This window comes from Acomys minous (genome assembly GCF_964271855.1).
Source record: "Acomys minous genome assembly, chromosome: 8".
Lineage (NCBI taxonomy): Eukaryota > Metazoa > Chordata > Mammalia > Rodentia > Muridae > Acomys > Acomys minous.
In genome coordinates, this window is record NC_140489.1 from 69,252,783 (window position 1) to 69,272,401 (window position 19,619).

At 42.8% G+C, this 19,619-nt stretch overlaps 1 protein-coding gene across 32 annotated transcripts in view; it reads right to left on the reverse strand.

The window, feature by feature from the left end:
* Positions 1–6,534: 6,534 nt before the first annotated feature.
* NRCAM (neuronal cell adhesion molecule) overlaps positions 6,535–19,619 on the reverse strand; it is a 269,027-nt gene continuing 255,942 nt past the window's right edge. For 28 of the 32 annotated variants that reach the window (XM_084793751.1, XM_084793731.1, XM_084793759.1 and 25 more), the window contains one exon: positions 6,535–13,142. In XM_084793751.1, the coding sequence (XP_084649877.1) occupies positions 12,905–13,142 (238 nt within the window). In that variant the 3' untranslated portion in view covers positions 6,535–12,904. Of the gene's footprint in view, positions 13,143–13,692; positions 13,750–17,388; positions 17,466–19,619 lie in introns of those variants that run through there. The other 4 variants (XM_084793734.1, XM_084793754.1, XM_084793753.1 and 1 more) reach the window with 2 other exon arrangements.

Consider the following 19,619-nt stretch of genomic DNA (forward strand, 5'->3'; position numbering starts at 1 on the left):
CACCTAGGTCTCATTTGGTCATTCTTTTTTATTATTAATTTATTCAGATTACAACTCAATTGTTACACCATCACTTGTATCCTCCCGTTGCTCCCTCCCTCCCACTTTCACCCTATTCCCCTCTCCTAGGTCTATGACCTAGGGGGACCTCCTCCCCCACTATATGGCCATAGGCTATCAAGTCTCATCTTGGTAGCCTGCTTATTCTTTCTTTGTGTACCACCAGGCCTCCCCACCAAAAGGTGATCATTCTTTATATATTGCCATGAACTGTCTCTAAATATTTATGTATGCTTGATTTACTAAACTCAGGAAGAAACCAAAGTTTGCCTCAGGACTTATTGAGTAGCTGCCAGCGGAAGTATCTAAGGAACTAGTGTTGGCTGTAGGGTACAGCTTCATAGCATGTGTAACCTTGTGGTCCCCTCGATTCCTCAGCGACCCCTAAAGTGATTTCACTGCTAAGGAGACTTTCCTGGGCATGAGCAGGTTTACACATCCTGACAATATGTGCAGAATATTGCTCAGCCCAGAAGACCTGAGACAGGTACTCAGGCTTTTACAGGGCTTGCTGAGCCTGAATGAAGCTAAAGTCTCAATACCCAGCAGAGCCTACTCAGGATGCCAAAGCCCTGGAAGGACCAATGAGTGGAGGCTGCCTACATAGACTCCTCACACAGTGGGGATGCAGAAGATGGTCTCTGACAGCAACCATATCAGTTGCTGAAAAGAACCACAATGGATTCACCATTGGCTTCTCCAGTGAATAATTTTCCGAATTCCTCCCTGTAACAAAGGAGGAGGATGACAGCCACGCAGCCCAGGCTGGAGGCTGTCCTGTTCCACCACACCTCAGAATCTGTCTCAGACTGCCCCAGTTATAGTGAAAGAAGTAGATGGACATTTAAGGGAAGGCTGGGCATTCAGGTTCACCTATTTATTTTTATAATTCTCATAATAATTTAAAAAATGAATCTCAGTATTTGTAGAAAGCGCTTAAATGTACTAAAGTTTTATGTTGTTAATATACGATAAAGCTGTATTGTTTCTTTCTTCTTTTTTTTTCTTTTCTTTTCCAGCATTCCCCATCTCCTCTTCTGCTTTATTTTTCTTATTCCACATCATACATTTAGCATCCTTAAGTATTTAACTGGACAAGTGGCACTGTGATTGCTTCCTGTCACTACATTGTCTGCATACAATGGAGGCTCAGCTCAACCTGCATTGTCTGTACCACTGGCTCTCAACCTTCCTAAAGCTCCTACTCTCTGACACAGCTCCATCATGTTGTCGTGACCCCCAACCAGAAGATTATTTTTGTTGATACTTCATAACTGTAATTTTGCTAGTATTGTGATTTGTAATATAAAGTCATGTGCTTTCAAATGGTCTTAGGTGACCCCTTATGAAAGGGTCATTTGACTCCCAAAGGGGCCATGACTCACAGGCTCATCTATATGGAAAAGGCAGGGTTCATTTATTGTGAAGAGGCCCTTCTGCCCAGAAAGCCCCAACACTTATAAGGCCTTTCTAGAAGTTTGTTCACTTGATTTATTTGATGCCACTAGACTCTTAGCATCACCTCTGGGAACTTTCTCTAATTCTTCACACAGGTCTGCACAACGCTCTGTATGTATTTGCAAAGGCAGAACCAATTGAGCCTTCTGTCTTTATCCCTCCATGCCTGCTTGTAAGTCATCTATATGACTGGGTCTCAGCTACTCTGCATCCTCAGGCACTCAGCATTAGCTTAATGAATTCTCTCCTCCTGGGTAACAGGAGTATCTATACTTCACAGCATTCTGCACCAGTATTAAATAATTAACTACCAACTGAGTGGCATAATAAAATGACAAACCACAGTATTTCTTTTAATTTCCCAGCAACAAAATGGCACAGCAAGCAATCGGTGGGGCAGAACTAGTGATCAGCCTGTTGAGACTGACAGGAGGTACTGCGTGGAGGTGGAATCTGCGCACAACCCTTCCTAAACTCTTAGGAAGTCTGGCCATTGCCACTGATGTCTCAAGTTGAGCAGGGAATAGGCAGGTCACACAGCTTCTGGAAGTTCTTCTCACATTGCTTTCCATGGATTCACTTCTCCACAGGTTCCAGGCCCTTCCATCCTGCCTTTCCATCTTCACTATTCTCAGGTTTTCTTGCTTTGTTCTTCTTCCCATAGTAAAGAATGTTGGCCTCACTGCCATGGCATCCTGTGCTGAGCACTGTTTGAGCTACATTCTCTCAAGAGCACAATTCTGTTGTTTCTGGTGACTCTGAATGTTCACTCCCAGAAGGCACTGTTAGAAAAGCCAACGGGTTGCGTTTAGTAATCAATATGACTATAGGTATAGCTAAGAGAAGGAAATTAATATGGATACAGGCACAGCTAAGAGAAGGAAATTTGGTAAGGAACAAGATTTTCAAAACTCTACTGTGTGTGTGTGTGTGTGTGTGTGTGTGTGTGTGTGTGTGTGTGTGTAGGCCACAGGACATTTTGGGTGTAATTCTTTCACTCTTCCACAGACACTGCTCCCTGTGTTTTTGAGATAAGGTCTTCCTCTAGCTTGGGGCTTGCTCATTAGGCAAGCTGGCTAGTCAGCGAGCCACAGAGATCCATCAGTCTTCACCTCTCCTGCATTAGGATTACAGTGTGTGTTATCATGCCCAATCTTTGTATGTGGGCTGTGGTGACTAACCTCTGCTACTCAAGCTTGCATAGCAAGCACTTTGGTGACTGAGCTACCCCCAGGCCCAGCTTTAAGCATACCTGCATGGTTCAAATATCCCCTTACTGTATAAACTCCTTTCTGTACATGTGGGCTCTCTTCCTTGGTCTTCAGGGTTGACTCTGGCCTCTTTCTGCTCCACAATTTGTCATTACTGGGATGATGTAGGAATTTTGTACTTAGACCGTAGAGCACGTGCCACCTGATAGAACCTCTACCACCGTAGTCCTGGGTACAGATTCCTGTCGCTCAAAAGCAGCCACAGTCTCTCTGGCCTATATCACTATTGTGATATAGTGGATATATATATATATGAGCACAGGAAGAGTCCACAGCCCCAGATCTAAACTCTCATGTACCCGTGTGGTATGTATTGAGTTGTGTTCCTCACTGAAGTCCTAGGCCCCTTGAACCTCACAATGTGACCTTCTTTGGGGTGGGGCATTGTCCTGTCTAGCATTGCCTCTTGCTGTCCTCTTCCTTTTCAAGTTCTATTTCTTTTGCCAACCTCTCCTTGGACTTCTCTACTTAAGACCACAGTGGCACCTGTTGTAGAACCCGTAGGCTAGGAACTACCACAGCACTTGGGCCTAGACTTGTGATTATTGGGCATGAAGTCACCTGCTTTTCTAATTTCCCCCAGAGTGAAAGTGCAGCAGACTCAGTGACCATCGTTTTTGCTCTTGCTGCTCTTCTGACGCTGGATCAGCCATGAGTCCTAGTGGTGTAAACATCACTCCATGAAGTACCTGTTCTCTTATGGAGAAGTTGGATGCTTAGCAGCTAAGCCCAGACTCTAGGTATGCCCACTCAACTTGTTTTCATTGTCCCTACAGTGCAGAGGTAAGGCTGTGCTTAGCTGAGTAAGTAGAGACTGAAGTCTGCATCTGCCGAAGAGCATCTTTCCCCAGCAAAGCTGGTGAGGTGTGGCGTCCACATTCTCATGTGTCCTTCCATTGAGATGGAAAGTAGTAATCCACACACACACAACTTCTGACAGCCTCTACAATAAGTACTGTATTAGACAACTGGAAACTTTGCGAGAGGACAAGGAAGCCTTGGATCTACCTCTGTACATATGCTAGCCTCTTGACCATCAGCACTGGAGGATCTTGAAAACTCATGTTGTTTGCTACACACATTAATCTGAAGAGAGTAAGATGTGAGGCTCTGCCATCTGGGTCTTGGCACAGCTTGCTATAAAACAGGGATTCTCTGAGCCCATTTATGTAAACATGGTCCTGTCTTGTCTTGAATAGCCTTCAGACTGAGATGCTATTGGCCTTTACACATGGCAGGTTTTCATTATTAAATACTTATTCTTTCATAATGGGACAGAAATGAGACCTACTCTCTTTTCATTTTGAACATCATGCTTTTATTTTGTGTAGCTTAGATTTCATGATGAACAACTTAAAGCAAGAAAGAACTTGTACTGAGGCATCTGACCCAGCTGAGTTCATGAGATAGAACTCTTCTACAGGTGTGTGATTTGCAGGAAGAAAAGTGCTGTTATCTCAGAGGCTGCTAAGAGAAGGAAATAAAAATGGTATACATATTAGCTAGCATGGTGCTTGACATTGAACACGTACTGAAGGCAAGTCTGCTATTTTCTTCGTCCTTTTTGTTCTACCACAGCAATTTCCTGCTAAATAAAAGGACAGAAAGCTCAAAATGTAAAGCAGGCAAATAACTGCAAGGCTGTTTGCATTTGTAAATAAATGTGAAAGATCGTAAATAAGATTATTGTAGATAAATGTGGAAGATTATTTCTTGTTGTTCAATAATAAAACACCAGCCATCAGTCTAGATGTCTTAAACTACAAACAACTATTTTCTCAGGATGCAATTTCTTTTTTGAAGGCTGGAAGTGTCAGATCAAGGAGCTAGCCAGTTGTTCCCAGTGAGGGCTCACCTCTTGGTCTGTAGAAAGCCTCATTCTTTCTGTGCCTTCACATAGCAAATGGCTAGGGACAGAGAGAGGACAAAGGAAAGAGGAGGGAGGGAGGGAGAGGGTGGGAGGGAGGGTGGGAGGGTGCGAGGGAGGGAGGGAGGGAGGGAGGGAGGGAGGGAGAGAGAGAGAGAGAGAGAGAGAGAGAGAGAGAGAGAGAGAGAGACTAGAGTGAGGCACACAAGTGAGAGTCAGAGAGAGGAAACAGAGGAGAGAAGAAGAGGAGAGAGGAGAGGAGGAAGAGAGAAGGGGGAAGAAGAGAGAGGAAGAAAAGGAGAGGGTAAGAGAGGAGAGAGGAGGGGAGAGGAAGGGAGAGGAGAGGAGGGGAGAGGAGAGGAGAGGAGAGGAGAGGAGGGGAGAGGAGAGGAGAGGAGAGGAGGGGAGAGGAGAGGAGGGGAGAGGAGGGGAGAGGAGAGGAGGGGAGAGGAGAGGAGGGGAGAGGAGGGGAGGGGAGAGGAGAGGAGAGGAGGGGAGAGGAGAGGAGGGGAGAGGAGAGGAGGGGAGAGGAGAGGAGGGGAGAGGAGAGGAGGGGAGGGGAGAGGAGAGGAGAGGAGGGGAGAGGAGGGGAGGGGAGAGGAGGGGAGAGGAGAGGAGGGGAGAGGAGAGGAGAGGAGGGGAGAGGAGGGGAGAGGAGAGGAGAGGAGAGGAGAGGAGGGGAGAGGAGAGGAGAGGAGAGGAGAGGAGAGGAGAGGAGGGGAGAGGAGAGGAGAGGAGGGGAGAGGAGAGGAGGGGAGGGGAGGGGAGGGGAGAGGAGGGGAGAGGAGAGGAGAGGAGAGGAGAGGAGAGGAGAGGAGAGGAGGGGAGAGGAGAGGAGGGGAGGGGAGAGGAGAGGAGAGGAGGGGAGAGGAGGGGAGGGGAGAGGAGGGGAGAGGAGAGGAGAGGAGAGGAGAGGAGAGGAGAGGAGGGGAGGGGAGAGGAGAGGAGGGGAGAGGAGAGGAGAGGAGAGGAGGGGAGGGGAGAGGAGAGGAGGGGAGAGGAGAGGAGAGGAGGGGAGAGGAGAGGAGAGGAGAGGAGAGGAGAGGAGGGGAGGGGAGAGGAGAGGAGAGGAGAGGAGAGGAGAGGAGAGGAGAGGAGAGGAGAGGAGAGGAGAGGAGAGGAGGGAGGGGAGAGGAGGGAGGGAGAGGAGAGGAGGTGCTATTCATAGACATGGAAGTATGGGACACACAATCTTAGTGTAGCCTGGAAAATGAGGAGTGAGCCATGCAGAGACATAAAAAAGAACTTCCAGGAAGAAGGAAAAGCAAATGTAAATTACTTTTGAGATGTCAGTCAAATTTTACTTAGATAAGAAAACTGAAAGCTAGGAGACAGGATTCTGCCAGGGTGATTTCAGGAAGTTGTAAGGATAATGATAAAAAGTCCAACTTCACAAAGGCTCCAAAGGTGACGTGTCACAGAGCCTGAACTGAGAAGGTGCTTCTGTGCCAGGACCAGCTGCTCATACCCCCAGTGTGAAGAGTGGCCTGGGAGTGACTCTGGTTAAACTTGGAGACTGAGTTGGTGGTTGACTTGGGAACACAAATGTAACAATTTCATGAATGGAAATCAAATATTACTTCATTTCTAACATGGGCGTGTAGATCTTGGATTTGATTGCCATGAACATGTGGGCTCTCAAATACCACCTCATTTGGGTCCTTGAGGCCACCCAACCAGGAAAGTCTACATATGTTCTGTAGTCTTGGCCTGACCTACAACATTACACACAACTGAGCAGATATGGGGGAGACGGCCACCACAGACTTCTCAAAAGGCAGGCATGGTCCCTCACATGAAGATAAGGCAGAATCAGGAAACCACCCTACCCCATCTTGGGGTAAGCAGACCAAAGAAAGAAAGAGAAGGGGAGGAATCACTTGTGTCAAGTTTATTTTTCCTTTCAAAACCAACTTTATTGAGATACAACATATATAACAAAGCACACTTACTTTAAGCGTATCGTTTTGTATCCGGTGAATGAATACCCCTATAGGTATCCTCACAATTGAAATATGGACTTCTTCCATCATCTCTGTAAGTACTCTCTGCCTCTCAGAGCTAAATCCTTCTGCAAACTCTATCCCCCACAGTCACATGTCTGTTTTCTGTCCTTGTAGGGTAGTTCTACCTGTTCCAATGTTTTATATGAACAAAATTTTCTCCTTTCACTCAGTGGCATGAGACACTTATACCTGGATTTTGTACTTACTGTTGATTGACTCATGGTCTGAAAGTGGTACATATTTTAAAATTTGTTTAGCCACTTACTTATTACCAGCATTTGAACTATTTGAAAATTTTTTTTATTCTGTCATGAAGAGTATCTGGTTTCTTCCTTTAATGCCAAAGCTAATTTGTTCCTATTCCTTCAAATGGGGCAGACCAGGAATGAGATTCTAATCAATGATAGTGCTGTTATGGGGGAACACCTGGGGTTGATGGCCTTACAGCATCCTTGAGGAAACAGGAGGTGATGTGTCTACAGTGTGGGGCTGTACTCATCCCAAATCTCATTCATACACAGCTCTATTCACCCTTCAGACAAATATAAGCTTTACTGAGATGTCACCTGAGACCATAATTCGTTTATTTTAACTGTAAAACTGAAAACTTTTTAGTTCTTTTGGAAGAGCCCTCACATCAATTTGAAATTAATCCTTGCCCCTGTTTTCTTCAGTCCTAGACACCAATTGCCTCAGGTTTTCATAGGTTTGACTTTTTTGGACATCTCAAGTAAATTAGAAAAGTGGGCTTTGTGCCTGAGTTTTAAAATGTGATGCTTTGGGGGATGCCCCACATTAATGTATCCATCAGTCCTTTATGTAACTTGCCAATGAGTATTTCATCTGACTGTGTGGCTATACCATGCATTTCTATGATATGCTCCTTTTGTTCAGCCATTCATCCGCTCACTGCCACTGGGGTCATATTCTAGCTGTTATGACTGATGCTTTCTGAACCTGCATGTGCAAGCCTGTGGCTAGATGTAGGTTTTCATTTTTTCTTGGTTCTAGACTTAGGGGTTGAATTATGGTCCTATAGTAAATTGTTATTCAATATTTAAAGAAATTGCTAACCTCTTCTCCAAAGTGGCTGCACCATTTTATATTTTCACAAGCAAAGTATGAGGGGTCTATTCCCTCTAGACTCATTTTATGTGGGAAATTTAATAAGAGAATTTGAGATCTATCCTGGGACTTTCTTGTCTATTTAAAATACTGTTCCATGACTACTTACACAGTAGCACAGGATAAGCTTGTCAACAACAATTTTCACTTTGGCTGCATATTAGAGTCATCTGGGACTGTTTCTAGTGATGGTCAAGCCACAGTTCAGATAATTAAAATAGTGGCTTTGTGGGCCAGGGTGAGTAGGCATTAGACTTGAAATATTATCAGGTGACTTCAATGAGCCAACTGATAACCACTGATGGAAAAAAAATGATCTTTTGCTGTTGAGTCACCTGCTGAGATCATGAGCCACACCCTTAGAGCTGAAGAGAGACATGGTCTATAGGACACACTGAGCGGGTCTAGAGACATTTCCAGCCATAGAAGAAACAAAGGATGTGCTGTCTGGACAATGGTGGCTTTTACATTTATCCTCATATACTTCTCCTGCTATTATTTCAACCATTTTAACCATAAAGTGGAGCATGGCTGATAACTGAAGATGTGTGGGATGAAGGCTGATGCAGAAGTCTGTTGGTTTCTGAGACACTCGAGCTGTTTGAACGTCAGTAGATAGCCAGGCACACAGGGGAGGGATGACAGATGCATGGGAGAAGGTGTGCAGACCCAAGGAGAAACATCCTACTTTCAGTCTCGCAATGGTCTTTCACTCTCTTTCACCTCAATTCGGTCTCCTGCTTTGCAGTGATAATCGGCTTCTGTTAACTGGTCTCCCAGAGAGGGCCATTCTCCTGTGCATGACATTGGGGGCTTTTGCATCCTGTGTCATCCTCAGCCCTGGAGATCATATTCTTTGTCCTTGGCAATTTCCTCTAGGCCACATGGCTTAAACTGCTGCTCTCAGTCTTAGGAGTTCCTTGACCTTTTGATGATACCTCAATTTCCACTGCTTCTTGATAACTATAAATGTTTGTCATCTGGTTCTCAGACCCCACATAGCCAGGCTTCTGCATCTAGGCAAACATGCTGACCTTGTGGTCACCAGCTTTGCCCTCCACCCAGCTTTTCTATGGTTTTTCCTCACCTTTCAGCTTTTAGCTCACGTCTTTGTCCTCAGGGCCACTTTCCTAACCACCAAGTCCAAGCTGGATGGCACTATCATTTGATGCTTTCTCTTCTGAGCTCTTACCTAAGGGAGGACTTGCACCCATCCAGGTGGTCATCTGATTATACCTGTCTTCACACACTAGGCTCCAGGCCCCATAGGAGCAGGACTCACGCCTGGCTTCGCTTGTCTTTCTTCCTGGCTTTAGCAAGTGCTCAGATGGTTTTATGTCACTGCTTGGGCCCACAGGATTAAAGTAAAAAGGTGCTATCTGCTATCTGCTGCAGCATTGTCTCACTGAGGAAACAGGTGTCGAATGGTGAGAGGAGGGGTTCCTACAGGGCCACACAGCTGGGTTATAGAAGAGTTGAAATATGGTCCTTATTTCTCTTTGGGCCACTGATCTTTCCACACTACTGAGCCACTATCTAGTACAAATACTGCAGTCATATTCTCTGCTTTCCTCTCTCCTCCTAAGTGAATCATAAGAGTGGTGTTTAAACTACTTTTCTATGGGTTCTATTGAATAACAAAATATCAAACCATTTGTGGCAGACAAAGATAGTATATTTAAAGAAAAGAGGTGATGCCACTTTAAGGACTCCCTTCCCTTATCTTTGACAAACATGGCCAGTGGTCTGAAGGGCAACTCTCACCCTGACTCACCTAGGCCCCATCAAGAGAAAACTATGCAAAGGCACACCACACTCTTACACTCTGGAAGCTGGAAGCTCACTAGGGAGAGCTATAACCCCATTTCCGTAGTTGGAGGAGGTGGTCATTTTCTGTACCATCAGGTCACCATTTAATTATCCAAACAGACTCTGCTGGTGTCCCTAGGCCCATGTCCTAGCACGTTTCTTCTGTGCAGAATAAAGCACAGGTGCCCTCTGGTGGCCAGTTGTAGAAATGTCTCAAGTGGGAGCAATTGAGTCTGTGAGTGAGAGAATCCCTGAGTTAATAGACTCCTCACACTTCAAAAGTCAAGAAAACCAACAGAACAAGATGGTTTACACTGGCTTATGAATACCAACCCTTTCTGAGGTCATTCTTTTGGTTTCACAGCCCCTGTTGCTACAGCGGTGTGTGCCATGATGTAGAGTGAGGCTGAGGGTTGTTAATCTGGCCCACAGTGAGGAGGGAAAGGAGGATGAGAGAGAGCAGCCCATATGTCCTCTGCGGGAGGAATCCTGAGCTCTCTGTGGCATCTCCAGTTCACTTTTATAACGTGTTATCTAAATAACTCTGACAGGGCAAGGCAGGTAGGTCTGCTGGGTGGAGTGCTGGGACCAGCAACAGGTGACAGGATGTGGCTAATTGATAGCCTTGGGCTGCTTGCATGGCTACACAGCTTGGAGACAGAGGAATGAGGTAGAGAGGAAGAAGTGGATTACACACTTGTACAACGTATGAGTGTTCAAACTCTCTCATCAATGAGCCATGTTAAAAAAAAATACAAATTGACCATGGCTGAGGAGGAAGGAGGTCCACACTGGTGGGATGGACTGGTCATCACTTTCAAGGCACCAGCAATCAGTTGTTTTGGAGAACGGACACAAAACCTTGGGTTTTTTTTTCCTCCTGTTTTCAAAAGACTGCTGTTATCTCTTTATGCTTAACTAGCCCCTAACCTTTCATCAGAAAGCTCTTAGTAATTCTTATGTTTAGTTTTGTGATAAGGTTATAAGCCTTTTAAAAATGAATCAAAAAGTCAAAATTTTCTGAAACCATATGAAAGCACAGGTTCAAAGAAGCTAAACTCCCAGGATCTGGATGTGTACTAGCCACTCCTCAGATGGAAATGCTGACAATGCCTGTTATACAGATCATGACACTTGTGATGCCTGGACGTTCATACTCCACTAGGAACGTGATCAAGTACAAGAGGGAGGGGCTTTAAGACCAATTTAATTTTTAATTTTTAGTACAAAATCTATAGTAATCTACAGAAATGACTTCTTCATGCACACAGAAATTCAGCATCCACAGTTAAGGAAGAGCAGAAACTGCACATTTTTATTTATTTTCTTCTCAAAACTTTGACAAATTGATAGTAACTTTTGCCTTTGTGCTTTCTGATGTCAAGGCAAGCCTGTCTTACTATTTTGTACTTTCAATAAATAGGCTGGTTTGTGGAGAGTAAATATGAAGACATGAGAGTATTTAGGGCCACTCATTTGGGGATCACTTTAAAGCAAGATTTACCTGTACACATGAAAGATGTGCCAGGTGACAGGTCCAAATGAACTTCATTGGCAAAACACTGAGGATTTCAGCCAGAAACAGGTTGAAATAGTATGTAGAAAGTTCACTATTTCAGTTTCACAACAAAAAGTAGGGTGAAAAAAAAAACCACAAAAGGCATTTGGATGTTTTCTGGTCCCATACACTGCATTAATTACTGCACTTACTTCTCACACACAGAACATAAACATTGCTTGTGTGGTTATTTGCATGTAACACCTATAAGCATATAGCTTCTACACTTCAAGTATATTTACAAATTCAACAGAATATCTACATATAAAAAGCTTTACTTAAAATTAAACTTGATGCAAGTTATGAGAAACCAATTTATTGGCAAATGAAGTTGAGCATCCCTTCAACCATAGGTTGTCATAGATTTTTATATTGGAGCTAAGCCACTTCATACACATTGTTTATGGCTCTGATAGGATATATGTATTTATTCTTTAGAGTGCAGGTGTAATCCCTTTGACTGTTGGCCTAATGAAGCGCTTGTCAGACTTATCAGATTCTGGAGTATGCCTGTTGAAATTTGAATACACATTGCTGAATGCTGCAGAGTTTGAAAGCTCATATAGGTGTAGTGAATACTATTGGCATGCTGTTGTATGCTTATACTTCTGAAACCATTTGTTTTTCTATCCATTTCCAGCCATACTATTTTTCTTTTTTCCAACATGACTTGTTTGGCTAGAAACCACAAAAAAAAAACCCACAAAACCACCATGTGCTCCAGCCAATGACAAAGTTTTGTTTTCAATATTTATGGGGAAAGTCCCTTCAAATAAACCTGGCTCTTATTTTCACAGTTTTCAGCATTTTGGTTCTCAGTATCTCTGCCTTTGAAAAGTTATTCTCCAACAATAGTGTCATTGAATAGAGTTGCCCACCCTGCCCGTTACATAGTGCAGGAGTCGGGGAATGCTTAGTGTCTGAAGGCACTGTGTGCGTGTCTTGCCCTGCATTTTTGGACTAAAATCTGAAACTTCACTTAAGAGCTTTGTCTTCAATTCTTTCAGTATGGCACACATGCCAGAAGGTGTCACAATATGCAATGTTTATGCCCCCAAAGGACTGAACACAGACATAGTGTAAGAAGTGAAACACTGCTGCTGCAACACCTAGTTAGGCCTAGGAAGTAACGGGAGCAAAGAACGGGTACCAGAGTCTCAGTGAGCATTAGCGGAGGCAGCTGTCATCACTAACTCCTGTAGCAAGTATATACTGTACACACTGTTCCTAACAGTCTCCCAAAAAGACTAACGACAGCTAGACAGAGTCACGAGTCCCACAACAATGTCCACAGAGACGCTGACGCGCTAGAGAACACTACAGTAACACTCTCCACAATGACAACGGATTTCATATTTCGGGTTCAGCTGAGGATAGTGTCAACAAAGTGCCCATCCATGTCGCAATCACATACACAGGTGTGTCCTCTGTGCAGCACGTTTCATGCATCTTATTGAACTGTATCCCACACCGGGAATAATGTGATCTATTGGTGATGTTGTTTTTTTTTTTTTTAATCAGTTCCAAGGAAATTGAGAAAACCCACTCTGAACAAAAAAAAAGTATGCACTTTGCAACCCAGTTCATATTAATTATCATTCGACTGAGTTATGGTCTTGCTCTGTCCTCATAATACTCACACACAGCAGAAATCCTTCCTTCTAACCATATGTCCGTAGTATGAGAGGGATGACAAGTGCTCAGGAAGAACATTCCAGAGAAATGGGACACTGGCACAGAGCTTAACAACTTAAACAAAGGAGTTCATGGCGTTGACAGGAGAAGGGGCCTCTGAGCTCTCATTTCCCTCTGCTGGCTCTTTCTCTTTCTTACCACTGTATTGTCCAATAAAGGAGCCATCCTCATTGAACTGGCCATTCACGCCCTCTCCATAGTCAACCAGGCTGTCATCACTGTCTTCTTTTTTCACAGTCCTGTCTGAAGGTGTTCGACTTCCTTTTTTCAAAGGCTTGTGATCTTCTGCGTCACTGCGGGGGGTGAAAAAGGAGGGGAAACATTCTGGTAAGACGGGAGTTTAGGTAAAGTGCCTTTGTTTTTTTACAGATCATGCATGCAAATCATGAAGAAGCATATGGAGTCCTGAGCTGCTGCGGCCAAATCTAACTGCCAGGTGGGCTCCAGTGATTACGGTGGTGCTGGAATGGAAATCAGGCGCAGAAATGGTTGGATCATGGTCTACATCGGAGCGGATGACTTTCCGATTGTGCATGCTAAGTTAGATGAGAGCTTCTGAAGCCTGATTGGAAGGCAATCCAGGGACAAGCATTAAAGGGGAAGGATTGAGAGCAGCTAAAAACCATCACTGATTCAATTCAAAGGGGGCAGGGCGCTCAGGACAGCGGAGAGTTAGTGTGTTAAAGTGTGGACAGTCTCTGATTCCTTGGATGTGAATGCAGCATGGTCATGGTTACAAGTGAAATATGGATTGGTTTTCCTGAGCCAGAGGAGAAGCCAAATCCTGCAGTTCAAATAATTTTGTTATTGAGTGCAGGCCAGATTCGTGAACGTCTGCCTTACCTTTCAAAAGACCTAGAAATCCGTTAAAAGGAGGCAGAGGAAACAAATGAGAACAGCCTAAGAAGAAAAGCACAGTGCTTACAGTGATAGGTCAGAGGGTTACTTCTTTCCTGAAGAAATTTTGGTCAATGAGTAAAGATTTACTAATCTAGAAAGAGAAACCTCATAACTTAAAAGCACTACAGCTGAACCATTAATGGCATACCCCCAAGCTCTAAAGGGTGTGAATGCTTCCAAACTCACAAAAGCAAATCTTTTCTGTCTTCTGCTTAACCTGTTTCTTGCCTCTTCTTTGTGCTATACATACACTGAGGGGTTCAAGACATGTACTTCAGCAAAGCATTATAGAAGTCTATTATTATTTTGCTTAGTTCTCTGTTGAATCCTTAAACACAACTTCTGGAAGCAAGCGAGTATTCATTGTGTTTAAGAATGTGCTCTAACATTGTCACATATGTCACTGAATTTAAGATCATCCACTAACATGAGCACATGCATAAGTTAACTGACTGACTGCTGAACAGGTAAGATTTAGGGGGAAATTGCAAAAAATAATATTTAGCAGTAATAACCCCAAGTAAAGTATGAAAGACATACAATATTTGAACAAAAATCCTTGATGTACTTGTGACAAAGGTGTCAACATAAGTGCAACGTTTTAATAGGAATTGGTGCTAAGATCACTGTTAACAATACTGGGTTTAGTTTGTTTATTTGTTTTTGTTTGTTCATTTGTTTGTTTTCAGTCAAGCTACAAAGATTTAAAGATAAATAAGTCTGTCTCCTTCAGTGATATTTTCTACTAGAGATCTCTTATTTTTCTCTCTAAGAAGAATCTGTCAAAACTTGCATGTGCTATCAAACCTTACCTGTTCAGATAATATAAAAGTATACACTGCAATTTGAGCTATCTAGAGAACTTGGTGAAATCAGAGGTCATTAGGGTGGACTGTAGGGGGAGCATTTCAGAGTACATAACCCCCCAAAAACCCAACTTATTACAAAACCAGCTTAGAGAACATCCTTGAGATTTAGGTGTGAACTTTTACACTTTGCTTGAAGGCCTCTAATGTTTATGCCCACGAAGAGTTCAATGATAAGCAGAATTTTCCACCTGGATTCCACTTATTACATTATTGGATATATTCATTATGCTGTCTCTTTGATGCAGTCATCTACCCAGTCTTCCCTTCATGTAATGTTTAGTGAGTGCCTGCTCTAAGGCAGATGGCATTCGAGGCACAGGGAACATAGCAAGAAGCAACACAGACTAAAATGCCAATATCAGATCCAGTGGAGGTAAAATCAGTTAACAACCAACATGGCACAGAAAATTAGTTCCATTGGGCGGTTGGTGTTGCAGAGAATCTAGAGCTGAAGAGAGGAAAGAAGAAGCTTTGGAGGAGGGTAGAATAAGATGTCCAGGGAAGGACGTGTTTAAAAGTACCATCTCTCTAATCAAAGAGCTAAGAGCTAAGCAGGCATGAGGATGAGCAGAGCAAGAGCAATCATTGCAAAAGCAACAAGCAGCACAAATGCCCCAAGGCAGGGGCAGGTCTGGAATGTTCTAGAAGCAGCAAGGTGCTTGCTGTGGTGGGAACTGAAGGAATGAGTAAGAAACAGAGTAATCAGAGGTGGCAATGATATGCCAGGGATCCATGGCCATTGAAAAGCCTCAGCTTAAGAGATAGAAGCCCTAGCAGTATTTCCGTGGGTGAGCACTGTGGCCTAACCTACAGTACTCTAAAATTACAACTCTGCTATTAAGTACTGACAGTAGCCTGCCCTCAGGAAGAGGGATTTGTAAACTCGGGCAAAGTTGCAACACTCCTATTTGTAATTTCTTTATTGCCTATGGCTCATTTTCTGCTACATCAGCAGAATTACAGAGTTCCTGCTAAGATGATGTGGGCTGCAAAGTCTAAAACATTTACAGAGTGTTCTTTACAAGTGTGAGTCTGCAAAGCTCTGCACTAGAGTCAGAAGATTACTTTCATCATCCAGGGGAGAGATGGCTGTGGTTTGGACCAGAAAGGAATGTTGAAGAAGTTTATACAAAATACTCAGATGATAGTCATAGTGCTGAAAATAGAGCAGGAAAGACTTCCGAGAGATAAACAGGGAGGATGACAGCATCAGGATATCGAATAAAAATAAAAAGCTCAGCATTACCCCTTTACACCGAGCAGAAGAGTGTGTCGTATGAAGACCTGAAGTCAGGTTTGGGTATATTAAAGTTTGTACATGTCAGAAGCATCACTTCTGTAATAATGTTATGAGACTTTATGATAATTACACGTAAAACAAGCACAATGTCACTAAAAAGGCAAAGCCATAGGTTGATACAACTCATGAACATAGTTGTATCTGAACCCAGAGTAAGTGAACACAGTCAACTACTGAAGAGAAAATACATCATGCCCAAGTGGGGTCAGGTCTAGGAATGCAAGTTTGTTGTAGTATGAAAATACAACTCATAACTTTTATCATTTGTACTCTTGTAGATAGAAAAAAACTATGATCATCACAGTAGATTTAGAAAAAAGTATATGACAGTTTAATATTGATTCATGAGGAAAACTTTAATATGCCAGAAAAAAAAAGCATTTTTCTTAATCTGGTTAAGGATGTCTTCATGAAACCTACAGTGAACAGAATCTTTGATGGCCAATGTTGATCTGTTCTGTTTAGAATCAGTAGTAATGGTAAGGATGGCTACTGTTTGTTCTGCCTCCTTCTCATCTTCTCCCTCCTCCTCTTCTGTTTTTGGAGACACAGTCCTATAGGGTCCACGCTTGGTTAATACTCTCCAACTTTCTATGTACCTGAGGATGACCTGAAACTTGTTATTTTCCTTCCTTTGCTTCCCAAGTGCTAGGAGTAGACGTGAGCCACCACACTTGGTTGCTTTCATCACTCCTAACGAAAACTCCCTGGAAGTATCAAGCAATGTGATGAGAAAAGGAAATGATGCTTTTTCACACACCCACCAGGTTGTTGTTACTTCTTTGTATTCCTCACTAGATTATAAACTCCCAGTGAAGGACTAAGGCCTATTTTTTTTTATTCTAAAGGTCTGGCATACAGTAGGCACTCAGTAAACATCTGTTGCATAGATTTATGATAAATTGCAATAGAAGAGAGGTTAAGAAATATTCATTCTTTCTTAATTTGATAATGGCAGACAAAGCATCAGCATCTATTTTTCTTTTGTTCACACTGAGAATACATTTTAGAGAGTTCATTAATTTCTTTCCCAGCAGTACTTGGTTCACATCCATGAAATTGTTATTAAAATAAAAATCAGCAACAGAAAATAAATCTGATAATTACATCTGATTTCCCTGCAGCAACCATCCTACCAGGATCTAACCACACAACAGTATTATTAACAACCATGAACCCAGACTTCATGCTGGCACACTGCAAAAGTTCATCACTATTTATTTTTGCTTATAACCAGCTCATATTTGTGAGCACAATAAGCCTGAAGTAAGTAACAAATGCAACACAGCTTTGCATCAGCCGAGCTTTGAACAAAGGATAGCAAGCTGGCAACAGGGCTGTGGCCACATGAATGACAAGGTTCCCAAGGCAAAATCCTCTATTTGGGTAGTAAATCACAGTTCACATAGCACAGGCATATGGTTCACAACCTAGGCTCACTCTTGCTTTAAAAAGAATGCATCTAAAGAACAAGGAAATACTTACATAGTTGGCTGCACTGTTTCTTTGATTTTTCTATATGCTAGTAAGGAGGCAGATCCTACTGTCTGTATAATTAAAGAGACAAACAAAGAAAGCTGCAGGCTTCTGGGCGAGCGTAGCTGCTTAGGGGTGGGTGTTGGCGTGAGGGTATAGGGATATAGCATATGATAAAAAATCAGATTTGGCCACTATGGAAGTTCCATCCCTCTTTGCACTGTGACATTTTGTCTGGCTTGGAGCCAACAAGGTAGACTTGTTCCACCCTCAGGCTGGAGAATGTGCAAATCACAAATGGAATTAATTTACATTTCCACAATAGTCCTAATTGTGTATCAGTGTGAGATCAGCATGATAGTTCATTTTCCAGAATGCAGGAGACTGAGAATCAGTATGTAATACAGAGTTCAAAACTTCTACAAGGTGCAAAGCAGAGAAAGGACCCCAGTGATTTAGGGAAGAGACTAACACTCAAATGAACCATTATAAAAACAAACCTCTATAAGTGGTTGGAACCATTTTCATTCGTTATGACACTAAGATTAAAAAGTCTTAAGTAGAAAGAACCAAAAGGAATAATCTGACGGAAGTGTCTGGAAGCCTAAGGACAAGGTCACATCGACAACAACAAAGTCCAGGAATTTGGGAGATGTGACCACATGTGAAGGACCATCCTCTTGAACTTTAGACTTCACTCAAAATACTGCATAGAACTGTGCTTTGAGTAAAAGACACCCATCAGAACTTTATTTCCTTTGGTCCTTCCAGGATCAATGTCATTACATGTGTGACAAGTATTTTTGTCTTTGTGCCAATTGGGCTTGTGTTCAATAGGGCCAAACGGAAAGTCTCTATCCTGAGAAACTTTGGCAAAAGCCAAAGACGGCCATCTGAAAAAGCTTCACAGACACAGCACACACATGAATTGATGCTGAGACAAAGGAATGTGAGCTGGTAGATGTAAACCAAATAGTGATTATGAAGCTAGGAGTCAGACACTTGCTATGTACTGCTCTGCAAAAGGAATCAAAGTAGGAAATTGTTGAGGAACTCACACAGCACAGAACTAGGACAGAAACTTCCAAAAGATGTTCTGATGTTTGAAAATCTGTCCTGATGATGAAAATTGAGTCTTATACAAATTAAGCCTCATAAAGGAATCAGAGGCAATGGCTGAGTTGAATAAATTAATAGCCTTTTGATTCCAAGCTAGTTCATAAAACAAAACCTTGGTTTGAAACAAGGTAGTGGTATTGTTAGCATAGTTACCCAAAGTCACATTGCCCTAGGCCTTGGCTCCAAATCAATATAATAATAAACTGAAAATTTGAGGGTCTTGACCTGAGCAGTACATTGCCATATTTGTTTAGGCATGATAGGAATATGAATCCATCACAATGTGGAGAATGTATGAAGTGCAACAGCTTATTTCTAATTCATGCAAATAAATTTCTCCAGGCTATATTGAAGATGTAGCTTCATATCAATAAACAAGGGGGTGGTGTGCGTATCCTGTATGAGGTCATAGCCACAAGAACTTTACAAGGATGTCCTTTAATTAGTGTCAGCTCACCTGTGTATGGGAGAAACAGGTAGAAAAGTAAGTTATACCAGTGAAGATTTCTATCCCTCCAGGGTGAGATGCAGCTGCCCACGGCTGCTCTCATGTGCTATGGAAAACTGATCATAATGGCTGGGTGGTGCCTAAGGTTCTCAGGCACTTCCAGCCCCCAGAACCAATATCTGACATCAAGGTAATATGCAAGATGTTGTTCGGGTACCATGGCCTACAGAAATTCAGAGAGCTTTTAGAAAGCATGGCTCTTTCTGTTGAAGAGGGGAACAGCATCTGGTGCTGAGACACTTGAGGCCAGGCATGCTCACACCTGCATGGGCACTGCTACAAAACCCCCCTACTGAAATATACAGTTTTTATAAATCCGTTTTACATTTTCTGCATTGGCATTGGTTGTCCCCTCATGGTACTGACATGGAAGTACCAAAAATGAGCTATGGAGGAAGGTAGGACCTGATGTAAACATATGTCTACAAAGGTACCTGGAAATCACAGTAGTGAATCTTTTATCTCATCCAAAAGTATTTTCGCCTATCAAAAATAAAGCCACAGCATGAAGCCATAACAAGAAGCTAAGTTATAAAAGGAAATTTATAAAGAGTTATTGTAGGGCATTAAATACATGATTTACGCTGCTTTTAATAAT